General features: G+C 44.5%; 1 protein-coding gene across 1 annotated transcript in view; it reads left to right on the top strand.

Annotated features, from left to right (window-relative positions):
• The first annotated feature begins 9,539 nt into the window (after positions 1 to 9,539).
• LOC147639272 (mediator of RNA polymerase II transcription subunit 20a-like) overlaps positions 9,540 to 19,688 on the top strand; it is a 42,514-nt gene continuing 32,365 nt past the window's right edge. Inside the window, exons 1-2 of the mRNA XM_086789144.1 lie at positions 9,540 to 9,643; positions 9,740 to 9,882. Of these exons, the coding sequence (XP_086645270.1) occupies positions 9,630 to 9,643; positions 9,740 to 9,882 (157 nt within the window). The 5' untranslated portion in view covers positions 9,540 to 9,629. The remainder of the gene's footprint in view (positions 9,644 to 9,739; positions 9,883 to 19,688) is intronic.

The raw sequence follows: 19,688 nt of genomic DNA, 5'->3' as shown, positions 1-19,688 counted from the left end.
TGAAATCAACCAAGTCATAAGACTCCAAGATAGACTCTCCAGATGCCATAGTTGGTCCCATCCAACTATCAATCCATCAGGAATGTGGGGAGAGTGGGGATCTTCACATGCTTCTCAGCCATCTCAAGCAAATCAGCCATCTCAAGAGTTCACAAGGTCTTGTGAAGGGATGGTGGGTGGGAAAAAAAAGAACAAGAGGCTGTAAACACTATTCAAGGTGGCTGTCCAACAGTGATGGCCGCCTTCTACCCGTTCTCCAAGTCTCGAACAGCCCAAGAATTCTCCGATCAGCACCAAAAAAAAAAATCAAACCCTCAAGCTCTCATTGTCTCCAAGCTTCAAGCCACCTGGGGCTCTGATACCATGTCCGAATGCACATGGGAAAATGAGACAACTGTTGTGAGAAAGAAAATGCAGAAGTGTAGAGAGAGAGAGAGAGAGAGAGAGAGAAGCTATATAAATTGTGCTATATACACAAGATCCGGTACAGTAACAAGTGTAATGGGGAAAGGGTGGTATTTATGCCACCATATGGTGCTAGTTGACAAGCCCAAAAATAGCGGATAGTAGCAGAGAAGTCCACAACTGGGAAAACCTCCAATTGGCCACCAGCAGTCGGCCAGCTCTTAGGATCCCCCATGACTAGCAAAATTGGGAAAAAAACCATGGAAATGAGGAAAAATGGAGACTACACCTAACTCGGGCGGGCACACCTACAACAAAGGTCCTCACTCCCTACTGAGTAATATGGTACAGACAGGAGATGACTGCTAACAAAAACATGTGCTACAATAACTCAAAACATGCTTTCCAAGCCTTTTGCTTTAAGCATGCAAACGAGCCACATCTCTTGCAAATATATATTCTCTCTCCCTGCTTCTCCATTTTGATTTGAAATGTATGGAACTGAGTGATGATAATCGACTCCACAAACCCTGCAATACTCCTTAAAATTATGAGAATCATACTCACCTCTCAATGTTTTTTGCTTATGACAAATTTCTTTGCATGATGTAAAGCCTCTAGCATATGATCGAGAAAAAGGGAATGCCCAAGAAGTTGCCATGTAGAAAAGGTATGATTATCATACTTTTGCAGAAGGGATTAATTATGATAAAACTTTTGCTTCTACAACCATTCGACACATATTTTACAGCTCACCATGGATGGAAAGTGTATCAAATAGATGGAAGTTGCCATATAAAAAAACTATGATTATCATACTTGGAATTAAAGCCCATCTTGTAGAAAAAGGTTTTGCTAGAAGAAGGGATTAATTATGAGGAAACTTTTGCTTCTACAACCACACACATATTTGACAACTCACCATAATGGAAAGTGTATCAAATGGATGGCAAGATGACTATCTTGAATGGTGATCTTAAAGGAAGAAGTCTACATAGAGCAGTTACCTAGTTTTCAAGTTTTGGGATAGGAAGATAAGGTACACAAAGTCAAGAGAGCATTTTATGGGCTCAAGCAAGCTTCAAAAGATACATACGCGCTTTCTATCAAAGTAATTCATCAAACAATACCATTGAGTCTATACTCTATGGTTTTAAAGGACGGTATAGATTTATAATTGTCATTCTTTATGTGGATGGGATAGGTTTGATGTGAGGCATTCTTTATGTGGTTTCCATTAGTCTCTTTGGAATAATGAAAAACAAATGCATTAGTTATAGCTAGTTTGTCTCTTATTTTCAAGATGACATATTTGGATTTTAATATATTATTGCTTGGGACAAAAATTAAACAAATTTTTAGATATATCCAAGGTACTTTACAATATAGTTTGCAGTACAAGAAAGTAGATGATTTTTATACTTGCTTGCTTACTAAGATTCAAATTGAACAAGTGATATAGACAATTGAAGGTCTACAACTAGGTTTTACAAGTCTATGCTTATGTTACATGAATCAATAAGAAACAACCCACAGTAGCACCAACAATAGCTCTTCACGAAGTAAAGCTAAAGGTCCAACAGCCATTATGACTACTACAAATGCAATTGGCTTTGCAAATTAATGCATAAATTTAACCATACACAAAAAGTTACAACTCCTATCTTTTGTGATAGTTAGAGTGCTATTGCTATAATTGTTCATCTTTTTTTAGAGTGCTTTGAGATAAGGGACTTACCTCAAAGCCATCTATCACTCAACCTCCTAATAGTTAAAGCTACCCATGCTCACACCTTCACACTCCATTTGTCATGCCATCGTGGTTCTCAATTTGTTAGGTAAGATTGAGATATTGAGCTCAAGTGAAGATATGGATGTCTCCACATTTATGCCACTGGTATGGTTGGTGAGATTATGGTTGATTATGTTGCCAAGGATTTATAGGCTGTATGATAACCTATATTACATGTTATATTACAAGCTATGTGACAGAGGCTATCACAAGCACTTAGTGGACAAGGAAAGGCCTCTAGAAATGGGCTATATGATAAATGATATATCATAGGCATTCAGTAGACAAGGAGCGTCCTCTAGCAAACGGGCCTATTGTGAGATCTTGGTCAAGCACATTAAGGTAGAATGTGAGGCATTCTAATATGTTATGTTACTTCCTCGGTAGAGGTGATTAGAGCACATGATGCTTTAGACGTGTCCGAGCATGGGATGACATAGTGTAAGCCAATCTTAGTGCCATTGGAGCATAACATGAAGTTATCTATAGATATAGGTGATCTCCTAGAGAACCCTACTATGTACAGGTACATAGTAGATAGTTTGATTTACATGACTATCAGTAGGCCAAATTTGAGCTATTTAGTTAGATTGCTGATTCAATTTATGCAAGTCCTGAGGAAGCCAAGTTTAGATGTGGCGACGAGGAGGATACTCAGGTATATAAAGTCCATAGTACATTATTTCTCTATGAGGCTGGGACATAATGGTTTATTGATTTTTCTTTTGGTGTGCAATAAGGGTAGTAGGGGCCTACTAGCTTCTAGTATTGTGTCAAGACCATATATGTTGCTAAAGGGGTTGTTAGCATTAGCTTTGTTGAGGTCTCCCACATGAGCATTATTAGCTTGTTGAGGTCTCCCCTTCCCACATGAGCATTATTACCTTGTCTATGAGGAGGTCTAGTATTGTCATGTTGTCGCCTAAGTTAATCTTGCATTTGGTTTTGCTCATCGAACTTCCGCCGTAGATGAATTCTAATTACACTTGTAGGGACTACATGGAAGGGGTTCAGCTATAATGTGAGCAGTCTTTAGCGAAACAAGTGGCAAAGATGTAGTGTGAAAAATCTACATATGAAACACCCAAGCTTGCACACCACGGAGTTAAGTTGCGGTGTGAACAATCTACATGAAACACCCCAATCCTTCACACCAAGGGGTTAAGCTATAGTGTGAAAATCTACATAAAACACCCCAAGCTTGCACACCAAGGGGTTAAGATGTAGTGTGAACAATCTACATGAAACACCTCAAGCTTGCACACCAAGGAGTTAGTGTGAACAATCTACATGAAACATCCTAAGCTTGCACACCAAGGAGTTAGTTGTAGTGTGAGTAATCTACGTAAAAACCCCAAACTTGTACACCAAGCTTGCACACCAAAGGGGTTAGCTGTAGTGTGAACAATCTACATGAAGCACCTTGAGCTTTGAATGTTTTAGACACTGGGAGGGCCACTGAGACATTGGTATTTACAACACTAAGAGAGGGTTAGTCTAGGGATATGATATACCCATATTTTCCATTGCAAGAGGTTACAACTAGCTTTAAGGCTTATCAAAGCTCACCTTCTTTATTTTACTTTTCTGAATGGAAACTCTAACCAGTCTCTGAAAGATGGGGTTTTATGTGAGGGGTCATCTCTCACACTTAAAGTGTTGTTGATGATGCATATGGGTACACGATTTCACTCTTGAGTGCACATATTGAGTGCCTATGGTTCTAGCAATGGGATGTGGATTGTTGTTAGGATTTTCATACAATCATGAGCATCATTTTGATCAAGCAAGGATTCTGGTGAATATTTCTCTTATTCATCTTCTAGGTCTTGGTGACACATATATTAACAATTGAGATCCTTGCAATTGTGACACAGACTCATACTGTTTACCCATAGGGTGCTTTCCATGTGGTGTGAAAAATTGACCTTTGCTTTTTTGTGTTTATTTTGAATATAGATGTGGTCAATGCCCTAATAGTGGTGGGGGGATCAGTCAAGACTCACACATGGAAAGTACCCTATGGGTAGTGTCTACCCATCGGGTGCCTTCCATGTGCAAAGTTTGACCTTTGATGTTTTGTGCTTATTTTGAATGTAGATGTGGTCAGTGCCCTAGTCGTGGTGATCAATCAAGACTCACACATATAGGGATGTCCTAGGATGATGTCATACACTTGCCTATGATTCAAGTTTAAAAGTTTGTCCAAAAAGAAACCCTAAGGTTCGAAGACTTGGATAATACCTAAGGGTTTTTTGGTTGTTTTTCCATCACCAAAGTAGCTTTGTCCAAGGGTGGTTGACCCCTTATGTTTTGTTAGGATGCTAACTCCTACACCCCTATCAAAGGGTGGTTAATCCCCCATGTCTTTTTAGGATGCTAACTCCTACACCCCTATCAAAGGGTGGTTGATCCCCCATGTCTTTTTAGGATGCTAACTCCTACACCCCTATCAAAGATGGCTTATATATTCTCCACCTTTAGGCAATATTGCATTTGTATTAAAAACATGCCCAAGAGTATCCAATCATGTCACCATGGCCAATACAAGAGTAGCAATCTCTCAGCATAAGAGGCGACACATTTGAAGAGTATGAGCTAGTAGCTCATGCTCCAGGAGCCTATGACTACTACATCAGAGCAAGAGCTAGAGCACTAGACTCACATCCCCCCAAGGCTAGCCTGTAACCTCATGGCCCACCTCCTATATATTATTCCCCAAGAAATTATCAAACTGACAATAAGCTTTCTCTCAATACTCTTGGCATAACACAAGAAGCCCAAGGACATAGGTTTCTTAGCCTTGTTGGCCATGTGGTTGAAACTTCTAAAAAGATTATGGCTATGCAACATAAGGAGATGAAGAATGGAGACAATTGTTGAGAAATATGGTGCCATGGAGCACAAGGAAGATAGGAAGTGAGTGTCAGTCTAGCAAGTATGAAATATCCCACATGAGCTAACAAAGCTAGGTTGTACTTACTTCATATAAAAGGGGCCACTTTCAAGCAATCAAATCAAGCAAGCTCTCAAGTCTTTCTATGAGTACTAGTCTCAATCTTGTAACCTAATTGAACTTAAGTCTAAGCTTTATTAGTGCTAATCTTTCATCATTATGAGTGTACTCAAGGCTACATCCACCCTAGCTTAGTGTTTAGCATTATAACATTTGCTCACAACTATCTTGCTTAGATACTCATGTTTTCTAACATGGTATTAGAGCCATACCTCTCCCCATAGCTCACCTCACTCCTAGTCCACCTCTACACACCCTTAGCTACTCATTTTTTAGCATCATTAGCACTAATCACGATGATTAGTGCTAATTCTCTTGCATAGTGTTTATAGGAGATTGGAGCTCTGAGATCTTATCCTCTTGCATAGTGTTTGTAGGAGATTATAGCTCTGTGATTAGTTGAATCTTATCATCTTGCATAGTGTTTGTAGGAGATTGGAGCTCTAAGATCTCAACATTCAAATCCACCATTGATCAAGCCACCTTGGAGACATCTTCCCCAACTTTAAGTGGCCCTCCACTTTAAGCTCCTTAGTTTGATTTGTGCGAAATCGTCAAAATTTTCAAAAATTCAATGCATACAAAAACTCATAGTAAACATTGGGTAAATTTCTCTTAGGGGCACATAGACCATGGGCCAAGGATCCACCGAGTCGAAGGTCCGAGCATTTCATCCACAACTTGATGAGCTGCAAGCAAAAAAACAGTAGCCCATGCTTTGGTAGATCTACGCTGATTAGAAGGGTTAGAGCTGGAAATTGTTGCTCGGGCTACTTTCTTTCATCAAGGTCAACAATGCTGTGCAAAAAGCTCCATCAAATTTTGATTTGCTCAATTCTCTTAAAATGCATGCCAAAAGAGTACAATGCATTGGTGACTACACTAAAGAATTTGTCAGAACCAACCTTTGAAGGATGTGTCTCTTCTCTTCTTGAAGAAGAAAAGGAGCTAAAGCAAGGAAGCACAACTGTGGAACATGCACTCTTCAACAACAAAACAACAAAGAAATGCTTCCACTATGGAAGGATGGGACATTACCAAAGTGAATGCAGACTCAAGCACAAGCCAAACTGTGACAAGAAGCTGGGACATAAAGAAGGGAAGTGCACATTCAAGAACCAAGAAGCCAACTACATGGAGTCTTCATCAAGAAAAGAGGAGATTCCCAAAATGATAGTCTTCTAGGAGCCTCACTATCCAAGCCTATCTTTTAGCCTAGATGTTGTAAAAAGGGGTCATCATATGAGTAAACACCCATCTCATCTCATTTCTGTTGTTTCTGCCACACCTAACCACCTTAAGTAGCTAACAATGTACTCTCCTCATAAAAAAAGAGTCACTTTCTCAACAAGTAAACAAATCTCAAGTCTTTCTATGAGTACAAGTCTCAATCTTGTAACCTAATTGAACTTGAGTCTAAGCTTAATCTTTCATCATTATGAGTGTACTTTGGCTACATCCACCCTAGCTTAGTGTTTTGCATTATCACATTTTCTCACAACTCCATAGCCATCTTTCTTGAGATTCTCACGTTTTCTAACAATAATAAGATCTAGGAAGGAATAAAACAAATTCAAGAAGGCCCAAATCTAGAAGAAGAGCTACAAGACTCAAAGGTAGAAGCAAAGAAGCTCCAATAGTAGCAAAAATGAACCGGCACTGAAAAAGTGGCCAATAAAGCTTGTGTTGACAAGTTGGTAGCCTTCCAACTCAAGATAAGAGAAGTAAAAACCATAAAGGAAGAGGTAGCCAAGGCCAATATAGAGGAGAAAATGACTTTCCAAAAGGACATAGACAATCTAAAAGCCACCTAAGGTCCTTTAAAAATAAAGTGTACTTAATTCCCATTAATTTGTTCAAGAGGGTGTACATGTACATGGACAACTATATCAGAATTGAGCACAACCTCGACATATCAAGAGATTACTAGAGGTAGGCATATCAATGCATTATAGATAAATCTAACCTTTAAAAATAAAGTGTACTTTATGCTCATTAATCTATTTAAGAGTGTGTACATGTACATGGACAACTATACCAGAATTGAGCACAACCTCGACATATCAATAGATTACTAGAGGTAGGCATATCTATGCATTATAGGTTAAGCTAACCTCCCATTAATTAGTTCAAGAGGGTGTACATGTACATGGATAACTATATCAGAATTGAGCACAACCTTGACATATCAAGAGATTACTAGAGGTAGGCATATCTATGCATTATAGGTTAAGCTAACCTTTAAAAATAAAGTGTACTTCATTCTCATTAATTTATTCAAGAGGGTGTACATGTACATGGGCAACTATATCAGAATTGAGCACAACCTTGGCTAGAACACTATTGAGGATGCTCCGTACTAGAAAGTACTGCATGTTCAAAGGGTGTACATGTACATGGATAATTATATCACTTGAGCACAACCTTGGCTAGAACACTATTGAGGATTCTCCATACTAGAAAGTTTTATCTAGCAGCATCCTATATATTTCCTATAACTCGAAATCGCGTGGTCATCAAAAGAGCTCATGCCATGTGGTATATAATGTAACTTTGTGATAATGATGTTTAAGATTCTTGACAAGGTTTCTTTATGGGTTTGAGTATAGTAGGTATTCTCATGAGGGACATCACTCAGGCTATGATGTTGATCTGAATGAAGATGAAGCTGATTGATCTTTTGATCTTTAAAGCTCCAAAGACAACTCCATACTTTATTCAGATGATGAAGAGATGATGTTGTTGAAGATTATCCTCATTGCCATGTCTCTATATGACAAAGCGATCAAGTTCAAGAGATTATCCTCATTACTATGTCTCTATATGACAAAGCGATCAAGTTCAAGAGATTATCCTCATTACTATGTCTCTATATGACAAAGCGATCAAGTTCAAGAGAGCAATATAAAATGGAGAATGTTTCGTTTCAATGCCTCCTTTCCATCTTTTTTTTGGAACCTTTGTAAATTGGCCTCCAAGAATAGCTCATGAGAGATAGCTACTGTATTATTGTAAGCTAAAGGATCATGCAACCCTAAAATATTTTCCAATTCAGTTTTCTTTTGCAGGAGAATAAAGAAGTTAACTACCTTTTTAAGATCTCCGTGATGGATGTCGTTGTGAGAAGACTAAGAAGCCATGATGAAGATAAAGAATGTTCATGGTACTTTGACGATAAAGCCAAAGATTAATGGTTTGTTTAAGCTCGAAGGATCTAAGAGAGACTTATTTTATGCCTCAGCCAGAAAGTATGTAGCTCATGACCTGCAGTCGAGACCCTAGTTGGCTCTTTAACATGAGATATTGGGTTTGAATTGGTGCATCTAAAATTTAACACCCTCCCTCGCAAATAATATTTTTTAAATCATGACCCTTGGCATTTATCCCCCCCTTGTTCCCCTGAAGGGAGATAAAGGGTTCAAATTTGTCCACTCCCATAGTGGGAAAAAGGGATGGCATGTTATTAGTGATGTGATGTTATTTCAATACCCTCCCTCGCACAATGGGAAAAAGTGATGTTATTAGTGATGTGTAATGCTATTTCAATACCCGCCCTCGCATAGTGGGAAAAAGTTATGGCATGTTATTAATGATGGGATGCTAATTCAATACCCTCCCTTGCATAGTGGGAAAAAAGTGATGGCATGTTATTCGTGATGATGCAAGGGAGGGTATCCCATGTTATTACTGATGATGTGATGTATAGTGTGTAGGAAAAAGTGATAGCATGTTATCGCATCATTAGTAAAACTAATAACATGCCATCACTTTTTCCTACACATTATACGTCGCATCATTAGTAAAACTAATAACATGCCATCACTCTTTCCTACAGACTATACATCGCATCATCAGTAAAACTAATAACATGCCATCACTTTTTCCCACTATACATCGCATCATCTCTATATTATCTTAAGGAAGAGTTTCACAAAGCTGCCACGTGACAAGAATTTGGAGGTTCGTGAAGGGGAGGAGAAATTTTGGGTAGAATTTGATTTTGGAAGCCTCAAAAGACATGCGAAGCACGGGTTCCCAAACTAGTAAAGTAATAACATGGGATACCCTCCCTTGCATCATCACTAATAACATGCCATCACTTTTTTCCACTATGTGAGAGGTTGGCATGTTATTAATGATGGGATGCTAATACTTTACACTATACATCGCATCATCAATAATAACATGGGATGCATCATCACTAATAACATGCCATCACTTATTAGTGAGGGGATGCTAAATTTTTTTTTTTCCCCGAAAGCCTCTCCTTTCAAGGGGATGTAGCCGCAAATCATACAAATCCTGGTGGGACAATACCCTTCCACGTATTTAAAAAAAGCTTATTAAAAAAAAAACGTATTTACACGGGGGTTTTCACGCGGTTCTGCTCTTCACTCCCTCCCCGCCCCCCCCAAAATGACCGTAAAATGGTATGCTTGAGCTCAGCCGATCGATTAAGGTCCTACTATAGAAGGTTTAGAGCAGGATTTTTACTTCTATGATTGTCACTCCTCTGTTCTGTGCAGGCTTCTTTACTGGCAGCCAGGAACAGGAACACAAGTGAGCAGCCAAACCCTCCATGAGGTCATGAAAAGCATCGAGTCTTTAAATGCCACAAGGGGTGCACGCTGGCAAGCCACCACCGCGCAGTATCGCCCTATTTTCAGAGGTACAGTGTTGCCAATATATGCTTTATTTCTGGTTGTTTTGTTTTCTTACTATTTATAAGAGAGAGAGAGAGAGAGAGAGAGAGAGAGAGAGAGAGATTATTAACTTCTGCAAGAGACCAAGAAGGTACTATGTATCCACAAATCTGTAACAGGAGATGCATAGAATATCTTTTTTTGGGGAGCCTGGGCCTTCCTGGCCCTCATGGGGATGGTTTTCACACCATTCCCATGCCCATACGAAGCTCCGGGGTAGCCCTATGGGTTGGCCCCTTGTCCTAAACATAATCTACTCATTGATCTGGCATCCGGTACCATACCAGATACACAGAACCACTGACATCATTCTAGAGGGAGACTCACAGCGCCGACTGGCACTGTTTCATGTGCAGGACAGTGCACACCTGACCTTAGACTCCTGTGCAGGACAATGCACACCTGACCTCTGACATTTGAGATGGATCCCTGGCTGACTCGTCCCGGACTGGGTTCACATGGGACCAGTTCACCATCCCAGGTACGATGTCTAATTTCTCCATAGTCGAATTCATGCCCCTATGACCACCTGCAATGGTGTCATGGGCATCATGGAGAAGAGCTGCCCGGAATGATTTCATGACACATAGTCGGTCTTTGTAGAAAAGCCAACCATCGCGTATCAGAAAATGGCATGGTCCTGTGGCATCCAATGCCTATTCCCACTGAGTACCGAATTCCTCGGAATCCGCATACGTGTGCTTCATGTCTTCTAGTCCTGTACTAACAAGGTCAAGTCTAGTGGTCTGAATCGCAGATACTTGTCCCTTCCTGCTCAAAGCATCGGCCACCAGATTGGCCTTTCCTGGAAGGTACTCAATCATACCACCGAACTGCTGGAATATCTGACTCCAGTAGTGTTGTCGATCACTCCACTGTGCACTTGGCATCGGCTGAATCCAGCGCAATGCCTGATGGTCAGTGCGAACCTCGAAGTCGCGGCCATACAGGAAATGTTTCCAATGTTTCAAGGCCTGTATAACTGCTAGGAGTTCACGATCATAGACTGAGTAGTTCTTTTCGGGGGGCGGTAACTTACGAGACATGTAAGCTACCGGATGACCATTCTGTTGTAATACACCTCCAATTGCGATGTTACTCGCATCGTTGATCACTTGAAATGGTTCGTCCCACGAGGCAAGGGCTAAACAAGGCGCTTCTGACAAAGCCACCTTGAGGTTCTGGAATGCCTCCAACGCTCATGGAGTCATTCGAATCTTTTGCCTTTTGGTTTTCACTCCCTTTAGCAGATCGGTGAGATCTGCCGAGAGATCAGAAAACTTGTCAATGTGGGTGGAATATGCTTGGCATATACCCACAAATGATCTAATGTCATAAGCCGTCTGAGGTACTTCCCAGTTAACAATCGCGGCCACTTTAGCCGGATCAAGTCGAATGCCTTCAGCACTAATTATATATCCCAAGTAATGTACCTGGAACAGATAAAATTCTGATTTCTTTTCATTGACGTAGAGCTCGTTGCTTTCCAGCAACTTAAGGACTTTCTCCACATCAATGTCATGCTGCTCAATTGTAGCTGAAAATATGAGTATGTCGTCCAGAAATATGAACACACACTCTCCAATCAACTCCCGGAAAACACGCATCATCATGTGGTTAAATGTAGCTGGGGCGTTCGTCAAACCAAATGGCATGTCCACAAATTCATAGTGGGCCCGTTCTGTATGGAAGGCTGTCTTGGGGATGTCCCTCTCTACAATCCGTACTTGGTGGTACCCACTCTTTAAATCCAGTTTTGAGAACACCTTTGCTCCATTCAGCCTCTCGAGACTATAGTCGATTCGAGGCATCGGGAATCTGCTCTTGATAGTCAGCTTGTTGAGTGCACGATAATCGACACACAACCGGGAAGACCCATCTTTCTTCTTGACAAACAAGATCGGTGCTACAAATGGCGACACGCTGGGGCGGATGAAGCCAGCTTGCAACAATTCTTGGAGTTGGCGGTGCAACTCCGATTCCATTGCCTTAGAAAGGCGATACGGAAACTTGCTCGGGGGTTCCGAGCCTGGGAGGAGGTCAATCCTGTGATCCTCCGGTCTGGACGGGGGGAGCTGGGGAGGGAGACTGTCCCAAAGAAAAATCTTCTGGAACTTTTCATGGAGAACCGAGTACTTCTCGGAAGCACTGGCCACCGTCTGGGCTGTCTGGATGTAAATCATCGCACACTGTGCGCCTTTCCTGACTGCTCGCTTAGCCTGCAAGTGGCTTATGAGCGGAAAGTTTGGAATACCTGGCTCACACTTAATGGTCACCGGGGTGTTTGACACATTTCGCTCGATCTGGAACGTGTGCTTGTCCCACTTGACATCAGGAAGAAACTTGTGAAACCACTGGATACCCAAAATTATGTCTGCTCCTACAAGAGGGGCAACCATAAAGTCACGCACAAACTCTATGCCCTGAATCACTAACTTAGCACCTAGAGCTTCATACTTGACGCTCGTTGTCATACATGTGCTAAAACCATCCACCTGTTTGTCCACGGAGTCGACTCGAAACTGGCACGCCTAGCGGTCTGTTCCGTGACCACATCCTCCGTGCTGCCGCTGTCAAACAAGACAACGACTCTCTGGCCACCTATGTAGCCAAAGGACTTGAGCAATTCGTTGCGCTCATACTCCTGGTCATGGGCGCCCTTCTGCTTATCTTCGAGCTCCCGGCTAATCATTGCTCCAACTGAAGCACCGGGGGTTGAAGAACTAGGGGTAGCCGCTGGGGTCTCTGTGGGAGCTGTGCTCACCACGGAAGCTGTGGAGGCGGCGACGGTTTTTGGAGGCTTCTTTGGACAATCTCGAGAAGTATGTCCTTTTGTGTGACAAAAGAAACATCTACCCTCCTCCTTGTACTGAGAAAGCTCCTCAGCACTCAACTTGCCACCTGTCTTGCCTGCCTCCGCTTTCCAGTCTGGAGTAAGCTTAGACGCATTGTTCGAGTTCTTGGAGCCAGAGGCTCCCGGGCTCTGTCCTGGGGAAGACCCCATCTGGTTCTGGCTTTTGCCCCCCGAGGTGTTAGCCCTAGGAGAAGTCGGCTCGGAAGTCTTGGGCTTGCCACCATTGTGTTTCATTTTTGCACTCTGCGCAAGCGAGAGTGCGTTCTCAAAGGTGGCTGGCCTAAACATACGCACCTCCCATTGGATTTGTGTGTCCAGGCCATACAAAAACTGCCCTTTCTTGTCCGTATCAGATAAGCCTAATTGCAGACACAAGGTCGAAATTTTATTGGCAAACTGAAGGACTGGTTGCGCGTTCTGACGTGCTCCGCTGAACTCGTCTTCGAGTCGCTCAAGGTAGTGGGGCGGTAGAAACTGCTGCTTAAGGTCGCGGACGAATTCGTCCCACCCATAAGCTGCCATACCTGCTCTGGTGTGGGCATGAGCCCACTGAGTCCACCAAGGAATGGCCTCACCTTCCAAGTACCAACTAGCTAAGATCACTTTGTCAGTATCTGTTTTCCTAACTGCGGCAAAGTAAGCTTCAAATTGATGCAACCATGAATAAAGAGTTGTGGGATCGAGTTTACCATTATACTTACTGAAATTCATTTTCTCGGAAAAATGATTCGAGGGCGCCGCCGGTGTCAATTTGGCATCCAAAGCTCTGAGGTAACGCTTGTGTTCCACGCGTCGCATGGCGTCGTCTTCTCGTTGTCGAATCTCCAATGCACGCATCTGCAACTCAAGCAAGGAGCTTGGCTGCGGTTGTGATCCCGCGAGAGGGTCCTTGTGACGAGGATCTGGTATCTGGGATACGGAAGGAGAGGGAGGACGAGATGGAAAACGCGACGCTGGAGAGCGAGAACGCTCCTCCAGAGCCAAGATCCGCGCCTTCTGCTCATCCAACTTGGCTGTCTGGTCTGCGATTGCTCGCATCATCTGTTGGAACATGTCTGTGACACTCAAGCCTGGTGCCCTAGTTGGGCTACTTGGTGCACTCTGGTCCCATGGTTCTGGTTCTCTCTCGTCGCCGAAGCTCGCCATAGCGGGAAAATGCAATTCCTTTCCGGAACGCAATCTGACCATCCACTATCTGTGTGGGAGACTTCCGGAGGCTAAAAACCAACCGTCCTTCGTGTCATGTGCATCACAGATGCCATGGACATTTCTAGGGCTAGATCCAGAAGAGGCAAACAGATAAAGACCATGAACCAGTAGAAGATGGACATGAAGCAGGACTTGGAGCAAAGCATGGATCAGAGGGCTGTCGGCTGCAGGACAGAGGGTGCTGGCTGCCAGAAGAGCTATCGGCTGACGTCAGCAAGGTGTAGGCAGCAGGCGCATCAAGAACATCCAGTCGGCTGCATTTAATAGATTTTTATGAACTTGCAACTGGTCGACCAGCAGTTGGCCAGTTTCCCACATACTCCAAGGGCTATAAATAGGGTCCTTGCTCCTTGTTTTATTCATTCAAACCCACTAGGGGTTGGGATCACTATAGGTCCCATAGGGGACAGAATTTAGGGTTAACCACCTTTTTATGAAGGCAGCCAAGGGCTGCAAGATATGTATCCTTTTTGTACCATAGTATATACTGAATTTCCAGCACTTCTCTCTCTCTCTCTACTCTCTCTCTACCTGCGTTTTTGCATTAGATGGTGCGTTTTTGCATCAAAAGGTTTCCAAGAGTGTTTAGGGCTGAAAGAAGACTCCCAGAGCTTCCGTGTGTTACATTGGTATCAGAGCATCAGGCTCAGCCAAGCTAAACACTGAATCAGTCCCATATGATGGTGTACAGGTCCAAGGTACAGGAAAGTACACGGATTCGAAGCCCACGGCAAGAACACAGAACGGGAAGAACTCCCAGGAGGTTTGTTGGTGATGTTTCATTGTGCCAGATGGGGATGGCAGTTCCATGAGCCAGATAGGTTCTCAGGTAACGGTCCCAAGGGAGGTTGATCCTCCAAGGGTGATGTGAGAGTGCCAGACTCAGTTCCAGGAATGAAGACCAAGACGGTGTTCAGAGTCAGGGCAGGAATGGATTGTGGACTAGAGGAAGACCAGATGCATAGATCTTCATCAGAGACAGAGTGGTTTGGAGAACAGGCCGGGTTTTCAGAGAAAAAGGTTTGCCAGGGATGGATGATGACAGAGGGACTTCGGGACAGGATTGGGATGATGACAGTCATCCAAGAACAGGTTGGATTCCCGTCATCAAGTTTAGCAGAGGGGGATGTCATGTGCATCACAGATGCCATGGACATTTCCAGGGCTAGATCCAGAAGAGGCAAACAGATAAAGACCATGAACCAGTAGAAGATGGACATGAAGCAGGACTTGGAGCAAAGCATGGATCAGAGGGCTGTCGGCTGCAGGACAGAGGGTGCTGGCTGCCAGAAGAGCTGTCGGTTGACGTCAGCAAGGTGTAGGCAGCAGGCGCATCAAGAACATCCAGTCGGCTGCATTTAATAGATTTTTATGAACTTGCAACTGGCCGACCAGCAGTCGGCCAGTTTCCCACCATACTCCAAGGGCTATAAATAGGGCGGTTAACCACCTTTTTATGAAGGCAGCCAAGGGCTGCAAGATATGTATCCGTTTTGTACCATAGTATATACTGAATTTCCAGCACTTCTCTCTCTCTCTCTCTCTCTCTCTCTCTCTCTACTCTCTCTCTACTTGCGTTTTTGCATCAGAAGGTTTCCAAGAGTGTTTAGGGCTGAAAGAAGACTCCCAGAGCTTCCGCGTGTTACACTTCGAGGGACAGGAGTCACTCCGAAAGGGGTAGTCCACCGGCGTCTAAAAACCAACCACACAAGGGAGAAAAATTTTCTGGTTTTCTTTGCTGAATCTTTGTCCTTGAAGTAGGCTCTGATACCACTGTAATATGTGGAAGCTTGGGAGAAGGATCGGTACTTCAAAACTCAGAAATCAGCACTCTTTTCGCGACGGAATTAACGCACAAACTGAAAGGAGATGTGCAGAAAATAGAGAGAGAAGGGGGGGATAGAGAGGACACAGTATTGGGTCCCAATTACCCTCTGTAGGGCCCCCACCACGGATGGTTTATTAGAATGATGTAAATCTGAAAACAAATACAGAAAACTTGACCTTTTCTTGGCTGGAAAATCCTGCCCTTGACCTTCAGAAGTCCACCCCTTTGCTTGACAATCTCCTTGGCTTGACTGGCCCTTGATTGGCTTGAGCACTTGGTGAAAACTGAGATGAATGATGGGATTATGGCCTCCACTATTTATACTCCTCCTCAGGAGCAGTCAGCCAGCTGAAAAACAGGCTATGTCCCACGACTGGCGGAAATTCAGCAATAAATGCTGAATTAAATCCCAAAAAATACTGCCTTTTTTTCCTAACAGGCTGAAAGTGATGCGCCTGCTTTTGATTGGCTGGACACCACTTTTGTCCACAATCCCAAGGCTGGGCAGCCTGTATGGGCTGCCCCATACATGCCCTACAGCCATCTAAAGGCTGTATGCTCTTGAAAATAGCCTTATCTTTGCCCTAGGGTCGTCCCACAGCCCTTCCATGGCTGGTGGGTCCAGCTTGGGCCTTCTTGGCCCTCATGGGGATGGTTTTCACACCATTCCCATGCCCATACTAAGCTCCGGGGTAGCCCTATGGGCTGGCTCCTTGTCCTAAACATAATCTACTCAGTGATCTGGCATCCGGTACCATACCAGATACACAGAACCACTGACATCATTCTAGAGGGAGACTCACAGCGCGGACTAGCACTGTTTCATGTGCAGGACAGTACACACCTGACCTTAGACTCCTGTGCAGGACAATGCACACCTGACCTCTGACATCTGAGATGGATCCCTGGTGACTCGTCCCAAACTGGGCTCACATGGGACCAGTTCACCATCCCAGGTCCTGCACCTTCTGTACAGAAATGTCTACATGGCATCCAAGTGCGGGATGCACATGACAAAGCCACACTGGGGGAATCGGGTCTGGGATAGGAGTCAACTACTCCTGAGGAATAGTTGAGTCGATGTCGATGCTGAGCCTCTCTACCCTGGATCCTTGTCAAGTCTCTCTCTTGCACCTCCGGGGGTAACTGCTTGTGTGCAATCCAATCGCCTAGGGACCTGGCAGGTCCAATACTAAACGTGCCCCAAGAAACATGAGGTCGGGCCCCCAACATGTGGCCATTGGGTAAACGGATCAGGGGGTCCAAGACCAAAGGCTGCCTAAGCAGCTCCTCTGAGGCTACCAGAGTAGTTTGCCTAAGGGCCAGCCTGAGGTGATACCATGATCCCAAGCTCGAAGAAGATTGGCTGAAAATATGTCCTCAAAAGCTGGACTAAAACCACGGGCCCGCATCTCTATGAAGATCCATCTAGTATTCTGTGGCTAAGCCTTAAGGGCCCCCTAAACTTAGGGTGCAGGCTAAAATCTGGGCCAAGAGGAAATCCTTCCAAGGCTTGCCACCGGGAAGGAGTCCTCTAACAATCAGCTTGCCTAGCAGGGCACAACTCTGAATAGTAGGGTCGATGATGCCAAGTTTCCCACCACAACATGGCTGAATAATCATCCTCCATGCCACCTTGGCCCTGGCAGGCGTCCCGTTATTGCCGGCCCATAACAAGTTCCGGATGAACCGTTGTACCTGGCCAATACAAGCTCGAGAGAAGGACCAACATGAAGTGATATACCACATGGTGGCAAGAAGAACTTGGTTCGCCACCACCACTCTACTTGCTAAAGAGAGCCTCGTAGAACTCTAGCATAGAAGCTTCTTTTGAATACTCAGAAGAAGAGAGGCGACTTGCTGCTCAGGGGATATATCAATGCCCACCTGGCATCCAAGATAACGGACAGGAGTGCCTCTTGGGATCCACTGGAAAGCCTCAGCTGGGTGTCAAGTCCGGGCGGGTGCAAAGCCTACCCAGAAACCACACGACTTGTGCCAGTTCATTTGTGCTCTTGATGCGCAGGAAGAGGTAAGGTGCCAGAGGACAGCCCTGTCAAATTGAGCGAGAGAGGGCTCCCTGAATGAGAACCTGGCTGTGCGAGGCTGAGTAAAGTTTTGATACCGCACGAATCCACTGCATGGGGAATCCCATCCGGCTCATCGTGTCCTCCAGAAAGCTCCAATCCACCCTATCATAGGCTTTCTCAAAGCCGAGAAGCACTATGAGGTCCTGCTGCCACATCTTGGCCGAAGCGGTCGCCTCCCAGAAGGTGAAGATGTTGTCCCGGATGCTCCCATCCTGAACAAAGCCTGTCTGAGTGTCGTGAATCAAATCAGGGAGGAAAGGCTGAAGTCACGTGCTGATGGCCTTGGCCAAGATCTTATAGGCGGTCCCTAGGCCGGATCTCTAATGTGTCACCACCCTCCTTGGGAATCAAGTGAATTAAACCCTCTAATAACCTCTCTGGCATGGCACCAGTGAGCATAATCTCATTGAAGGCCGGACAAAGACCGCCTTCCATGAGGTCCCAATGACGAAGAAAGAAAGAGACTGGAAGCCCGTCCACCCCCAGGCATTTGCCCTTGGGAAGTGCTGTCAATGCCTGTGCTAGCTTCTCAGCAGAAAATGGAGTCAATAAGAAGGCCCGGAGAGAGGGGGAAACCAGCTCTCTTGTGTGCCGCCAAACTCTCTTGCGCACGTCCATCAACTGTGGGGATAATGGGGCACCAGTGAGCAAAGATCGGGAAAAATCCTTGGCAATGGCTCTCACATGGGGTGGATCAGAAACAATATCTTCATCCTGGTCACGCAGCCTGCGAATGCCGTCTCTCCTGCTGTGGGGGCCAGCTATCTCGAAGAAATCTCCTGTGACTTTGTCGCTGGCCTGGGTTCAAAAAGAAGCTCTGGCATGGTACCTGAACTCCACCCTCCTCTCCTCTATGGATCTAATCTCCGTGCGGGTGGCGGCTATTTGACTCTCAATCCATGGGCATCGGGCTATCTGGGGAACTCTTTTTGAAGCTGCTGTAGAGAAGCCATACCCCTCCTCAGACTCCTCTTCTTCCGAAATCCCTCCAATCTGCTCTGGGCTGCCTCTTGTAAAAAACTGCTGGATCTCCTCCAGGCCCACATCCACTGTGCACGCAGTAGAGCCTGAACCAAAGTCCAGTCCCGCCCTTATCTGCTCTATCCTGCTGCAAATCTCAGGGTCCTGGATGAAGCTGTCCGGAATCCTACAGCTCGCATGCCTGTTCTGTCTCCAGGCCCTAGGGGTCCTCCAAGGACAGAATAACCGGGGCGTGATCGAAGAAGGTAGTGCCTGCCAAGATGCCGATCATGCCCCCAAGGCCGCAAGCCCACTCATCAACATAAAACCTGTCTATCTGAGTGCGAGAAACTAAGGCTAGGGTTTGGCCATGCTCCCCAAGCATTCAAAACGTAGTGACTTTGTTTGTACCTGCTGGAAATGTGCATGGAAGCATTGCTTATCTAGATGTGCCAAGGATGCACATTCCCTCGCCAATCTAGCCCTTTCTGCTGGTTTCATATGGAGTTATGGGCTTGAGAATACAACCCCTAAGTTTTCTAAGTATGGTAGACCTTAATTCTGTTTAAGCTAGGGATTTGGTGCCTGCACTCTTAGTGCTGCATAGGCTAGACAGAAGCTATTCCTATACGTGGATATCCAAATGTGGATCCGTCACAACACCCACATGAGATGGTCCTACAAATCTGGAGGCGTGAGTGCCTTTCTCAAATATTGGGTTTGGCTCAAGGCCATTGAATGCATGGTTGTGGTAAGTTGTTAATTCATTTTTTGATTCCTAAGCCTCAGTTGCATTGAGCCTTTGAAATTTCAACTTGTTTCATAGAGTAA

The sequence above is a fragment of the Cibotium barometz genome, chromosome 4, assembly GCF_041138505.1.
Source record: "Cibotium barometz isolate CiBa-2024 chromosome 4, ASM4113850v1, whole genome shotgun sequence".
In the NCBI taxonomy this organism is placed as follows: Eukaryota; Viridiplantae; Streptophyta; class Polypodiopsida; order Cyatheales; family Cibotiaceae; genus Cibotium; species Cibotium barometz.
This window is presented reverse-complemented; position numbering and strand designations above follow the sequence as displayed.